This window comes from Tyto alba, unplaced genomic scaffold (genome assembly GCF_018691265.1).
Source record: "Tyto alba isolate M040663 unplaced genomic scaffold, T.alba_DEE_v4.0 Super-Scaffold_1, whole genome shotgun sequence".
NCBI classification, from domain to species: Eukaryota; Metazoa; Chordata; class Aves; order Strigiformes; family Tytonidae; genus Tyto; species Tyto alba.
In genome coordinates, this window is record NW_024881261.1 from 5,655,950 (window position 1) to 5,668,591 (window position 12,642).

At 42.3% G+C, this 12,642-nt stretch overlaps 1 protein-coding gene across 3 annotated transcripts in view; it reads right to left on the reverse strand.

Moving 5' to 3' along the window:
* The window catches only part of TACC2 (transforming acidic coiled-coil containing protein 2), a 137,500-nt gene that overhangs the window by 102,216 nt on the left and 22,642 nt on the right, over positions 1–12,642 (reverse strand). For all 3 annotated transcript variants that reach the window (XM_042787749.1, XM_042787741.1, XM_042787736.1), the window contains exon 4: positions 3,216–8,981. In XM_042787749.1, coding sequence (XP_042643683.1) covers positions 3,216–8,981 — 5,766 coding nt within the window. The remainder of the gene's footprint in view (positions 1–3,215; positions 8,982–12,642) is intronic.

Genomic DNA, 12,642 nt, shown 5'->3' on the forward strand with positions numbered 1-12,642 from the left:
TCTGAGAGCATCTCGGCGACCCTGCAACACCCGAAGGGCTGTTAACAAGCTGAGCGTTTGGCCAAACCAACAAAACAGCGGATGATGCGATCTGTTCTCCGTACCTTACAGATGCACATCTGGAAATGACTTCACAGCCTCCGCTTCAAAAAGCTCCCTTGGCACTTTTTCCAAGAGACAATGGTTCCAAGGCTGGTTTGCACGTACCAGCCAATTGAATTACAGAACTCAGGAAACTCCATGTCACCTCTAAGCATCCCTAAAATTTTGCCACCATTTCCCATTTTGTTCCGTGCTCTGCTCAACATCTGCCACAGCACATGATGCAAACAGAAGCATTTCAGTGGCAAAAGGTATAAGGACTCCCTGTATAAACATGAACTTCCTTTCTCCCTCCCTAAAAGAATGAAGATGTATAGGTGTAAACATTACAAAATGAGAAAAAAACCACCCTCAAGTCCTGTTCTTCCTTTCCAAGTAAAACTCAGACAGCAAAATGAAGTGGCTGGATGCCCAATAGTAGGTGGGAAGGATGACATTTTGATGCCCAGATGTGGCCACCACAAACATGGGTTTTCAGTCACAGATTCAGTAGAGAGATAGAAATGTCAAAACCATCAAAGAAAGGGTTATTTTTTACTTCTTTTCAGTGCTTACAGTCAGGTTTGCCAAAATCCAACCCTTCCTTACTTCTGCTAATAGCACAGCTGTACTTCCACAAGAAAGTGGGACTAATGCTTCAGCCACAACCCCCTTTCCAAAACTAATTGTCCTTTTTACTGAACTTTTGAAGGGAAGTTATCGGTGCTGTACTATTTCCCTCAAACACAAAGGCTTTTCTTATTAGTTGACCAGAGTCCCATTCCTAAAAGAGATGGGAGCAGGAGTCACCGCAGACAGTTCTTGGATCTACGGTTCACCACAAGACCACCCTCCTTCCAGTGCCATAGCCACAAAGGAAAGAAATTCCTCTATTTCCTGTACAAGAAGAAATCCCAACAAGGATTTAAAAGTCAGATCACACAGCTTTGCCTCCTTACCCACAGTTAAGTGAGGTTTCAACATAAGAGACCTTGTAAGAGATGGAGCTATACAGAAACAGCAGAGAGGTGAGAAAACAGTGCTCAAACAATTCAGAACATGCCATTTCCTGCTGCTAAATATGATATACTCATTACAATTATTGATTCTGAGAGCTGAGGAGGATTCTTTCTCCCTGCAGTTCTTTCCATCAGGCCCAAACCCCCACAGCCACCTCTTAGACATGTGCACCTTGTTTTTGCACAGCTACAGTGGTATATCCTCTGTAAGGATTACAGGGCAATGAAAGACTGAAAACCACTCTGCAGCAACTAGTGTTGTGACCGGTGTACACAGAGTATGGAATACAGTCTGAAATACAACAATGCAAAACCAGCTGGCTCAGCTAATGCTTTCTTACTTGTCTTCGGCATTATAAATTCATATTCCTCTGAGAAACGAGCCTGATCAAAAGCAGAGACTACTCTCCACCTCTGAGAGTCCCCAGTGTTTAAGTCTACAACGCCGCAACGGCGTCCAGCTCTGCACGCCGCACCTCCCGCGTGTGCACGCACACTTGGTATGTGTGTGACACCACTTACAGCTGCAGTCCAAAAGTAGCAGCTGCCTGTTGATACAAACCCTCACGCTGGAAAAACAGGTGATAATGAATTCTTAAAGCATATGTAAGCATTAAGCAACTACTCCATGAATTGCCAGCAGCTGTTTCAAGAACCCTGCCCTGCTTGCCACAGGTATTTATTTAAAGTATGATACCCACCCTGATATAAAACACATGCGTAGACATATGCATGTACTGCCCATTGGTCCCTGAAGGCTTCTGAACCAGGCCATACCAGCAATTTGTTTGGTAATTTCAAAGCTACCCACTGTGAAGCTTCCCATCATGTAAAGGGAAACAAAAAGAAAGGAGCTAGAGAGAAATAATAGGGTCTAATTCCCTTATCGTTTTATAGACAGATCCTTGAGGAGAAAGTCATATAGTTGCTCAGACTTCCAACACTTCTAATATTCTTCTAATGTACATTTTGCTCACACAATTAGATCATATTCAGTCTCTGTCCCAGACTCACATGCAACAAGAACTCCCCCATATTTTCACAACAGAAACACTTCAAGTATTTTCACTTACAATATGGTTTTATCATTTTAACCTTTAAGGAATGTGACACTGAAACATTTTCCCTCCTTACTCAGTTAGTATAATCTGATTTTTTGGTAATATTTAGAAAGACTCCATCTATGCAGACCATTCATTGATGTCTGAAATAGTTCAGCTTTTCACTGTACCCTTCTGCTCTGCTGTTGTCTCTTACTGGTTACAGCCATAGCTGCCTCCTCTGGTACGGAAAGGAGAGGGACAGTGTGCAAGGAATTTGCTGAGGTTACAGAGGAAGAAATTACGTGACTAAATAAAGGGAAAGCACCTATTCTAAGATCACAATTCCTTTGAGTTAACTGCACATCAAACTGAGAATTCAGACAGCAAAGCAGAAATTAAAAAAAAAAAAAAAAAAAAGTCTTAACTTTATTAAAGTAGTTACTGCTAGGTTCAGAAAATAAAAAAACTCAGGCTCCACAAATCCCAGCTAAGAATTCACATCTGAAAGAACTCCATGTCATTAGAAACACTGAATAACACAGTGATCAAAGGCACTGTCAATACAATTATATTATATGGGAGGATAAGAGGGAGGCCTAGACAACTAACAGTGTGAGTAATTGGGTTATACTGTAGGCTTGTTTTTAAATACTGCAATTCACCATGTGAATGCTGCAGGTCTCATTTAACTGGGTCACCAAAACTTAGGCAAAAGCCTACTAACTGAAGGCTAGGAAGTGCTATTTGTTTGCCTAACTTTAGGCTATGAGATGTGAGCACTGGGAAGCACAAGCAAATCCTCACAAGAAAGGGCAGAAATCTGGACCAGCAGATGGAAAATGTAAGAATCGTGCTGCTCAGCTTTTAGGAGCCCTCTGCCCTTACAAATTATTTCAAGTTTCTTCCACATAGTCCACATTTAGAAGCAATAGAAATTTAATAGAACCTTAAGAACAGAATAAATGCCATGCCCTCCCGAACTGCCCAGACAGTGGGTATACGCCCCGAAAATTGTATCAATCAAGCCCCAGGGTCCTGACAACCATTTCACATAGTAATTTAAAGTAAATACCTTTCAGGAGGTAATCCTGCCACAGCCATGTCTTGAAGTTCATTGAGGTCAAGGTTCTTAGGCTCAGTTAATGCAAGCGGTGATAGCTTTCTTTTGGCATCCTGAAGTGAGCTTTCATGTTCTGAATTCATCTTGCTCGGCTGATTTTCAGCAACAGTGAGATCTGTACATGCAGAATGCTCATCTTGCTCCATCACAGGAATGGTTGGAGAGTAATTTTTGCACAGGTCTGTCTCCTGCTCTTTGGTGCTCATGTTTATAGTGAAGTCACCTTCACCAGTGACTAACATCCTTGCAGTACCTGTTTCAGGGATGTCTCCAGTTCTTTCCTTACCTGCCTTTGCTGTGATTAACACTGTGTCACCGTTCTCTTTTACATCTCTGTCAGTTATATGGCTAGATTCTAGTTTAGAAACAGTTTGCAAGCAATCATCCTGGCTTACTTCATTTTTTAAGTAATCTATTAACCCACGCATGGTCCCTTCTTGCTGTGCATCTTGTGAATTTTCCAATGTTTCCAAACATTTCCTACTTACTGGATCATCCTGTATCATCTGCATATCATTCTGAGACTTAATGTCATGCATAAAATTGCTGTGAACGTGTGTCTCCTCATTTTCCCCAGGTGACACGTTAAAATTGTCTGGCAATTTTTCATGGATGTAAGATCCTCCTGGGACAAGTGTTGAAGTTGCCATATCAGAGATGCTCTTGGCAATGTTTGGGTCACCATACTCACTTTTCTCCTGTTCATTTGGCTTAGGATCCTGGCACCGTTCAGTAGGAAGACTTACATCCTCTTCAGATGAAACTGGTTCTACATTGCACTTTGTAATTAAGTTATTTCCCTCTGTGGTAGGAATATCTTCTAAGTCCCTCTTCTGTACATCGCCTCTGGAGATGACAGCTACAGCGGGTTGTCGCTCACTGTCAGAATATGCAGGGAAGTTCTCAGCTGCTGCCCCATCAGATGAAGCCAGTCCTTGCTTCTTTATCTCTAAGCTTATTAGCGATTCAGGATCAACGCCACTAGCACACACGCCTTCCTTTCCTTCCATCTCACTGCTCTCTGGATGCTCAGTGGTTTTGTCTGGCGTTTGCAGATTTTCCAGAGGGCATTCAGCAGGTGTAGTGCCATCCAATCTGGGGACCACTTCTAAACAGCTACTGGTTGGCCCGTTTTTCTCAGTGTCCTGGAGAATTGCTGGTGGCAGCTCTGCCACTGCGTTTTCTTGTTGCAGAGATTCGCCCTTGGCAGCTTTGCAGGAAGTCTCAGTAGCTAAAGACAACTCTTGCCTCTCTGTTTCTGAGGTGCCCTTGGGAGCTCCTTTGCCCGCCTTGTTTGGTTCTGAAAGGCTCTCAGCACCGCACAGTTCTGCTGTATCCTTGGCCACTGGACTCTGCTTGAAGCCTGCATGGTTTTCAGACAAAAGTGGGGGTAATTCAGCACTTAGTGTGCTGTGGACAGTTTTTTTAAATATCTGGCTGATATGCTCCCTGAAGTCTGGGAGGCTGGAGCCAATGTCCAGAGAGCTGCAAGTCAGAGCCTCATGCTCCCTTCCAGAGTTCTCTGCAGACTGCTTGGAAACACCGATCTCTGCCCTGATTATGTTATTATTCTCTTTTGAAAGCTCTTCCATTTTTTCTGAATTCCCAGGCTTCTCTAAGATCTTACCATACTTGTCATCCACGCAGATACTGGTTGCAATTTCCTCATTACAGCCTTCTTTAACAACAGATGAAAGGCTCAGCAGTTTCCCTTCTAGAGTAGGGAGAGCTAACAGAAGCTCTGCTGAACTGTCACTTTGCTGTTCTTTGAAGTTTGCCTCACTCTTTCTTTCTTTGGATTTAATTGCAGGTATCTCTTTCTTCAGCTTCTCAGAACTGAACTGTGATAAGTTTCCAGTACTCTGCCCCACATTTAAAGTCTCTGGCAGGGTTAAATTTTTGTCTCCATCACCCTGAAAACTTTGGTCTGGAACGTCTTTTTCATTCAGGCGCATACTCTCTGCAGAGCTGTTTTCTGAATTTGCTGTTTTACCTGTGCTTACCATGGGTGAAGGAACTAAGTGCACAGACACCTGAGAACCTGCAGCAATCTGCAAATTAGAGTTACCTTCTAGGGCATGTTGGCATGCTACAACTTCCAGCTCATTATTTAGTAATACCCCCGCAGTACCATTGTTTGTATTGTTTCCAGGTTGCTGGCTAGGATGGCTGAGTGCAGAGGGCTGTGTGGAGAGGGCCGTAAAGTTTTCTTGACAATAACCAGGCTCCTCTGGTGTCTTTTGATTGCAGCTGGATTTATACGACTTATCAGTGGAAATTACTTCCCCGTGTGCCTGTAATGGTGAAGGAGGTCCCTGTACCCATGGACTTTTATCACTTTTCATGTTGATTGTTTCTGCGACAGACACACTGTCCTCACAACTTGTCTCTATGTTTCCATCTTTCAGGATGATCTCCCCATCAGCAGTCAGACCTTCAACCTTTTCTGAGATTTTTGCCATTAATGGCATTTTCTCTTGAGTTTCTGGACAAGATATTTGAGGATCATTTTCCTCAGAATTATCAGAAGTATGTGCTATTTCTGTATCGCTTGGCAAAGCCTGTGATATGTTAGTGGCACTTGCTGAATTCTGTGTCCCTGGAAGAGTGTTTATAGCAGCAGCATGGCTTTCGCCAGTATTAGCCTTTATCCCACATACGTTGCCTGGCTGTTCATTCTTGTCAGATTCTTTAGAAAATGTATCGCTATGACATGCTGCTTCATGCTGACTAGCTGAGATCAAAGAATTATTATCCTGCTCAGGCTCGTCTGAGTTTTGCTTACTGTGGCACTTTTCTTCTGCCTTGAGATCAGTTTTGTTTTGCTCGTTGCAATCTTGCAAATTAAGCACGGTCACACCAGAAATGTTTTGCCCGTGTTCACTGCTGCACAACACCATAGCACTGCTTTTATCCTTGTCCTTTTCTTTTGCTGCATCAGAATTGCATTGGATTGGTGCTGTACTTAGCACAGAAGAGTCTTTATTAGTGTTGTTTGAAATGTTTAGAGGTATTTCTGGTACGTTGCTGTGATTATTTAGGTCCAATGGCAGTTCAGATTTTAGAGCCCTTTCTTTGTGTTCCTGATCATCTGCTTTCATGACAGTTGTCAGACCGCTTTGCTGCTTCTGTTGTTCAAGTCCTGTATTTAAAACCCAGCCACTGTCACCAGCAAGAGACATGGACTTCTCCATTTGCTCTGGTTGGGGAAGAGGAGATGGAACATCTGTATTTTCCTGCAATTCTCTGATACTGCTGCAGTCCGGAGTCTCCAAAGAGCTGCATGTGTCACTCTCAGAGGGGCAGTTGTTTTCACTAACAGGGCTGTCACCCCCTTCTTCCACCTGAACTTGCTGAGGAGCGAGTCCTGAAGTATCAACTACAGCTTGGGAGGTTTCTGAACAAGCCATCTGCATATTTCTGTGACTTTCTGCAGCCACTTGCTCCAGCTGATCTTGCATTAGCACATCTGATATACATCCACTTCTCAGTGCCAAATCTTTGTCCTCTGTGAAACTTTTCACTGCAATTCCGTGCTTATCCTGTTGGATACCATCATTTTCTTTATCATCCACGACACTGCTTTGTGCAGCTGCAGGTCCTTGCTCCGGATCTTGGCGAGGCACTTCAGTGGTGTGACCGATCTGTTCTTCAGTTTCTGAAACCCATGAGGTCTCCTCAGTTTGTACAGCCATAGTCCCTGCCAACTCATCGAAGCCCTGGAGCTCAGGTTTTGATTTGGACATTTTTGCACTTTTTTCTGACTTGCTATAGATCTCAGGCTTTCCTTGGCTTTCAGCTGTGAATTCAGATTCTAACACAGTTTCTGTAGCAAAAGCCTTTTCCCAGGATCCAACCTGCTTACTCTGCTTAATATTATTGTTCTCGGGGTGGGGGAGCAGTGAACTGTGTGCACCAGCTAAACAAACCTTTTCAGTCCCATTACAGCCTGACTGGCCCAAAGTTTTGTCTTCTGCCTCAGTGTTAAAACAATCAAAACTCACTGGGCATGTTTCCTTTGGAAACTCTGGTGAAGCCACAGGCTTATTCTCCAGGTCACCTGTGGCAGCTGTTTTCTCTTTACTCATTTGTTGTTCAGGTTTATAAACAAGAGAGTGTGAATTGTCTTCGGGCAATTTAAAGTTACTACCTAAATTCAGGGATTTTCCTGCAGCTTCTTCCCATTGGTCACCTGTTGAAGTCTTTTCACAAAGACTGAATTCATGGGGATTGTGTCCCAGGTGGGTATTTTCTGTGTCCTGGTGTTGGCTACTAACAGAGTTCAATAGTTGCCTTTCTGCCCCAGCTGTCCCCTCAGGTAATTCACTGGTTTCTGTCACTTGTGCCTCCTCTGTTCTGATTTCATTTTTTTCTCCTACTAGACTCGCCTCAGTTTCTTTTGGATTCAGCTCTGTGGATCTACTCAGAGAAGTACTTAATGCATATTCTTCCAGTAATAATCTTTTATCTGCCAGGGAATTTTCCTTTGTGGGATTGATAATACTTTCTGTTTCAGAAAGTGTGGTACTTTGTCTAGACACATCATCAGCTTTTATAATTTCATCACTACTGGCTTCATCTTTTGGGCTTTCAGCTGTGACAGCTGATTTTTGTTCTTCCTCTTGCTTAAATGATAAAGGCACATTGAAATGCTCGGTGCTAACAAGCTCATCTTCCTTTTGAAGCTCTCTTTGAAAAATGGGTTCGTTTTTTTCAGAGCCTGTTTTCACTGTTTCACTCTTCATTGGCTCTTCAGAGTCATTTCCAGGCACATATTCCCTCCAAGGCTTTTCAGGCTTTGGTACCAGGAAGAGATTTGGAGGGTTAGAAGGCAACTCTGATAGTAAAGTACAGGCTTCTGATTGCTCCCCTTTGCTTCCAGATAGAGCTGGATTTGCCTCATCCCCTTTAGCTGTTGTTACAGCCTCCATCTGTAGATTACAGACTTCACTGATCTCAGTGAAGCCCTGAGCATTCACAATTGCTTCAAATTTTTCACTGTCTGAGCCTCCTGTTGATGGATAATTTAGGATTAAGGTTTCCTTTTTCATTAGCAGACCCTCTCCACCATCTGTGTTCTGTCTACCTTGCTGCATTATAGTCTGCGGCTGACCTACTTCCAAAACTCCTCGCTCCTGCGTGGCCTCCTGAGCAGTAAAATAATCTCCGGCTTCTTTACCCGGGGGAAACGCGCTGACATGTGGTTCCCTCATGCCACCCAGCTGTTCACTCTGCCAGAGCAATCCTAATTCACTGAAACTCATTTGTGTGACTCCTTGCGTTTCTGTAATTGCTGCAGGAGGGCTGAGCTCCAGGCTTGGGTTTCTGGGATCATTCTCACCATTTTTCATGGAAGCAGCAGCAATATTGTCACAATTTGGGCCTCTGTCCACAGATTCGGCATGTGCTATTCCCTCTTCTTTGTCATTCACTGGACCTGGTGATGGCATAGCTTCATTGCAATTTGAGGTTGGTAACTTGTCATTGCTGCTTGTAAGATCTGCTGTGACATGTTCTCTGCCACAGTCTGCAAAAGGTGTTGAGGTAGGCAGCCTTCTCTCTCGTGCTTCTGCAGCCTGCTTTAAGAAATTAGAATCTGTTTGTCCTCCATGGTCTTGCAAGATAGTGTTCTGTCCTGTCACCTCTGAAGACACCATGCTTGAGTTTGGATTGGATAAATCTTCAGCACTGTGGCTACTGATGCCTTCATTACTGCCGCTGCCAACAATGGAAATGTTTATTTGTTTCATGTCAATAAAGAAGCAAAGAATATGAAGCAAAGAATAAAAAAAAAAAATGTGCCATTGATGTTTCAAAGCCATGCAGTACATGCATTGAGAAGGTGATAATCTGCTTTCAGGAGCTAAACCATCAGACACATGTTACAGTGATTTAAATGCTCATTACACTGGAAAATATGTCCCCAGTTTTACCTGACAGCCACCATGCTCATGGCATGTATTTTAACCATTCCAAAATCTTAGTTAAGTGTGGGGAGATGGGACACACATCTAACAGACTAAGGGAGCAACATGGGAAAAAGTGAAAAAAATACTGGAAAAACCACCAGTACCTCAAAGAAAGCTTTTTAATTTCTGCTTCTACGAGACTACTTTGCACAAAGTTAAAGGCTGTGCAATCCGCAGTAACTGCTGTTATCTGGCTATACTTCTATTGTATAGAAGATGACTAAGAAGGGCCCATCTGTTGAATGTTTTCTCCAACTAATCAGCACAGTTGATTCTCTCCAAAAGGTCAAAGTTCTCACCCTGCCAACAAACATTGCCATACAATGATACACGCCCTATGAGGTCATTTTATTGCAGTGTTTGATTTCAGTGTATATAAGCTATAACCATTTGTATGACCTCTCTCCCCGCCCATTAAAGAAAGGATAGAAAAAAAATGGAAACAGAGATGATGTGGGTGCACTAACAGCAGAGAAGGAGAAGTTATTTTTAATATTTTTCACATGCACTGTGTGGAGCTCAGTTTCCACACCTAGGTTTGTAGGTGAAGAAATAGGTGTGAACCTTGTTCTCCCCCTCACCTCCCCTGGGAACCCTGCTCATATTCTCCCTGCCTAAAGGAATATGGAGTGAAATCTAATTTCAAAACTGAATGCAGAATTGTACCTGGGAGCAAGGGGAAACATTTATTTAACATGAAATAATAAATCTGCCCCCCCCCATCCAAAGCAAGATACACTGACAACATGTTGTCAAATGCTCGGAGGTCGGCGTGATGGCAGCACGCTCTGGTTCCACAGCTGCACAGAGAGGGGTCGTTCATGGTGAGCCCATCACTGGAGCTTTGCCACAGCTTAGCAGTAATAGGCTATGTTTCAGAAAGGTAAGGGCCCCTACAGACTGGAGCTGTAAAAGATGCTTAAAACACCTTCTGTAAGGCTAAGCATAGGCTGGATCTTGAATAATCTCCAGAAATCTGAGAAGCGCCTCTCCCTTTCTCTGCCCAAGATTTACACACAAAAGCCTTGACAGAGAAGCGAGTGGGTGACCAGCTCCTGGGTCCCTGCAGTTTGGGTCTGTGTTTAGACAAACACTGCCCCGACTGCAGTGCTGGAGCCCCCCACTCCTGGGGTCAAAACCCCTCCTTGTACCGAGGGCTGGCCAATGCAACAACCAATTTCTTCATGAGACGGCTGCACATAAAACTGAACACGAGTCTGTTTTGGATCCTAAAAACCTTCTTTAAAGTCACTGCAATGGAAAATATACTAGTCTTTAAAGAGCTATTGAAATTTGCCTGTATTAAGGGTAAGGCTCAATTCTAAGGTAAAATATCTGTAACATGCAATTCAAATATAGTTTTAAAAAGTTTCAGTGATGCTTGGCATCAGTATGAACATTTAATTTATAGCAACAATACATTTTATTCAAACTTTAAAATAATTGTTTTGCTCAAATTAATTTTCCTTTTCCTAGCACACTGAAAACACCTATCCATACAAAACTTACTGACACGGGGAATGCACACAGAGATGGCAATGCACTGTTTGGTATCTGCTGGATCATTGACAACATGGGGCACGATGGGATGTGAACAAACAACAAGGAGATGCTAGGAAGCGTTCCCTTAGGAAAGAGTACACTTTATCATTCGACATTAATCTTACACTCAAGGAGGCTTAATTAGAACAGAAGGGGCAGAAACCACAACACTGAACTGGGGAGGGGATGGAAGAGTGGGAGTCAATTGCCATTTCAGCTTTTTGTTCCTGTTGCAGGTTTATCTTCTCACTGATTAAACTGATGATTAACACCTGTGTGCTCAGGGTTCTTCAACCTGGAAGCATGCTCCTATCAGAGATACAGTGGTCAGGGGAAGAACAAACATGGGTGGAGGTTGGGGAGGGGAAGTCCTCTAACCTCCATGAAACCGAGCATTGGAAAAAGTAGAAAACACCACCTACAGCTACAGTTTCTCCTTATCGTTTATCTCAAACCTCTGATTCTTTACTTGTTAATCCCATCTGCCAACAGAGTTGGGAAAAAGCATGGTAATAAATTCAGGATCAAAACGTTGGTAATGTTTATAATATAGATCATACATCATTATATTTTTGCATTTTACAGATTTTAACTGACTGAAATTTCTCAATGACCTTTACAGACATGACTTCTTTGTTATATTAGACTTCCATTTGCAGCTATAGAATGGGAAATAGTTCCAAATGTGTTTCACATGGTTAAATTTTCTTGAATACAATTGCTAAACTCATGAACTACCTACTTCCATGATGGTAGCAACTTTGTAAAGAGTCAAAGTAGTAAACATGTGACTTAGCAGGTTCAAGGGCAGATGACAATCCCACGAAGTAAGCTATTCAGCATTATGAATCAGCTAAAACAATTTTTCTGGTGTTCGATAATGCTGAAAACTTGTTCATTTTACTTAGGAGTAGATGAAGGAATTGGGACAACTTTGTAATTAATGTATGCTGAACAGAATTAAAATGATAGTGCTGGCACATGATGTGACAGCAACTTAAACTACCACTTTTAGAATGGAGTAGTACACATTCATCATCTGTGCTACTGCAGCTTACTTCAATGTTTTATTCAGGACATAACGTAACATTGAAAGGTTTGGGTTTTCAATCATAATATGTCCAGGCTGACCTGTTTGGATATCTCCATTTACATTTCTCCTTCTGATGTAGGTAACAAGGAAAACTATACGGGGAACATATCCTACATCTTTATTTTCATTTTTTTTAATCTTGCTTTTCTGTCTGCAAGGCACTGCTGGGGTTAGACAAATGTCTGTTGGGAATGATTTAAGCACAGCTGATCCTGCTTTAGGGCATGCACTAGATGACCTCTTAAGGTCACACCTAGTGCCATTATCTTTCACTCCATTTAAAGGGAATAAAACTAGAGGGAGATGATGTCACATGCTGAAGATAAGTCCCCTGAGTAAAACCCGATCTACATGAAAATGTATTAGAGATCAATAGTTACCTGCAGGGAGCATGTATTTTCAGACAACCCATTCAATACATCAACAGAAAGCTATGACCCTAAAAGTTGGGGTTTTTTTAAATACAAGAAAATAAAATGCGTTCTCTTTTGTGGTAACTTGATCTCTTTTGCTTGTAATCTGAACTAGTGTGATATTATTAAGGGAAAAATTCATTCGTATTTAAACCAAAACATGCAAATGACAAAGCATGAAAGAACATCAGAGTTCCTCATAGTTCGTGTAGAGCTTCGGGCAGAAAGAGTCATTTTGCTAGGAATAATTGCTGCATGTAATTGATTATATGTTTTTTTAAAAAAAGAAAATGCAGTCATGCAAAGACCTAGTCGCATGTATAACTTAAAATATGCGAGTGTGCCACTGCACTCAAGAGTTA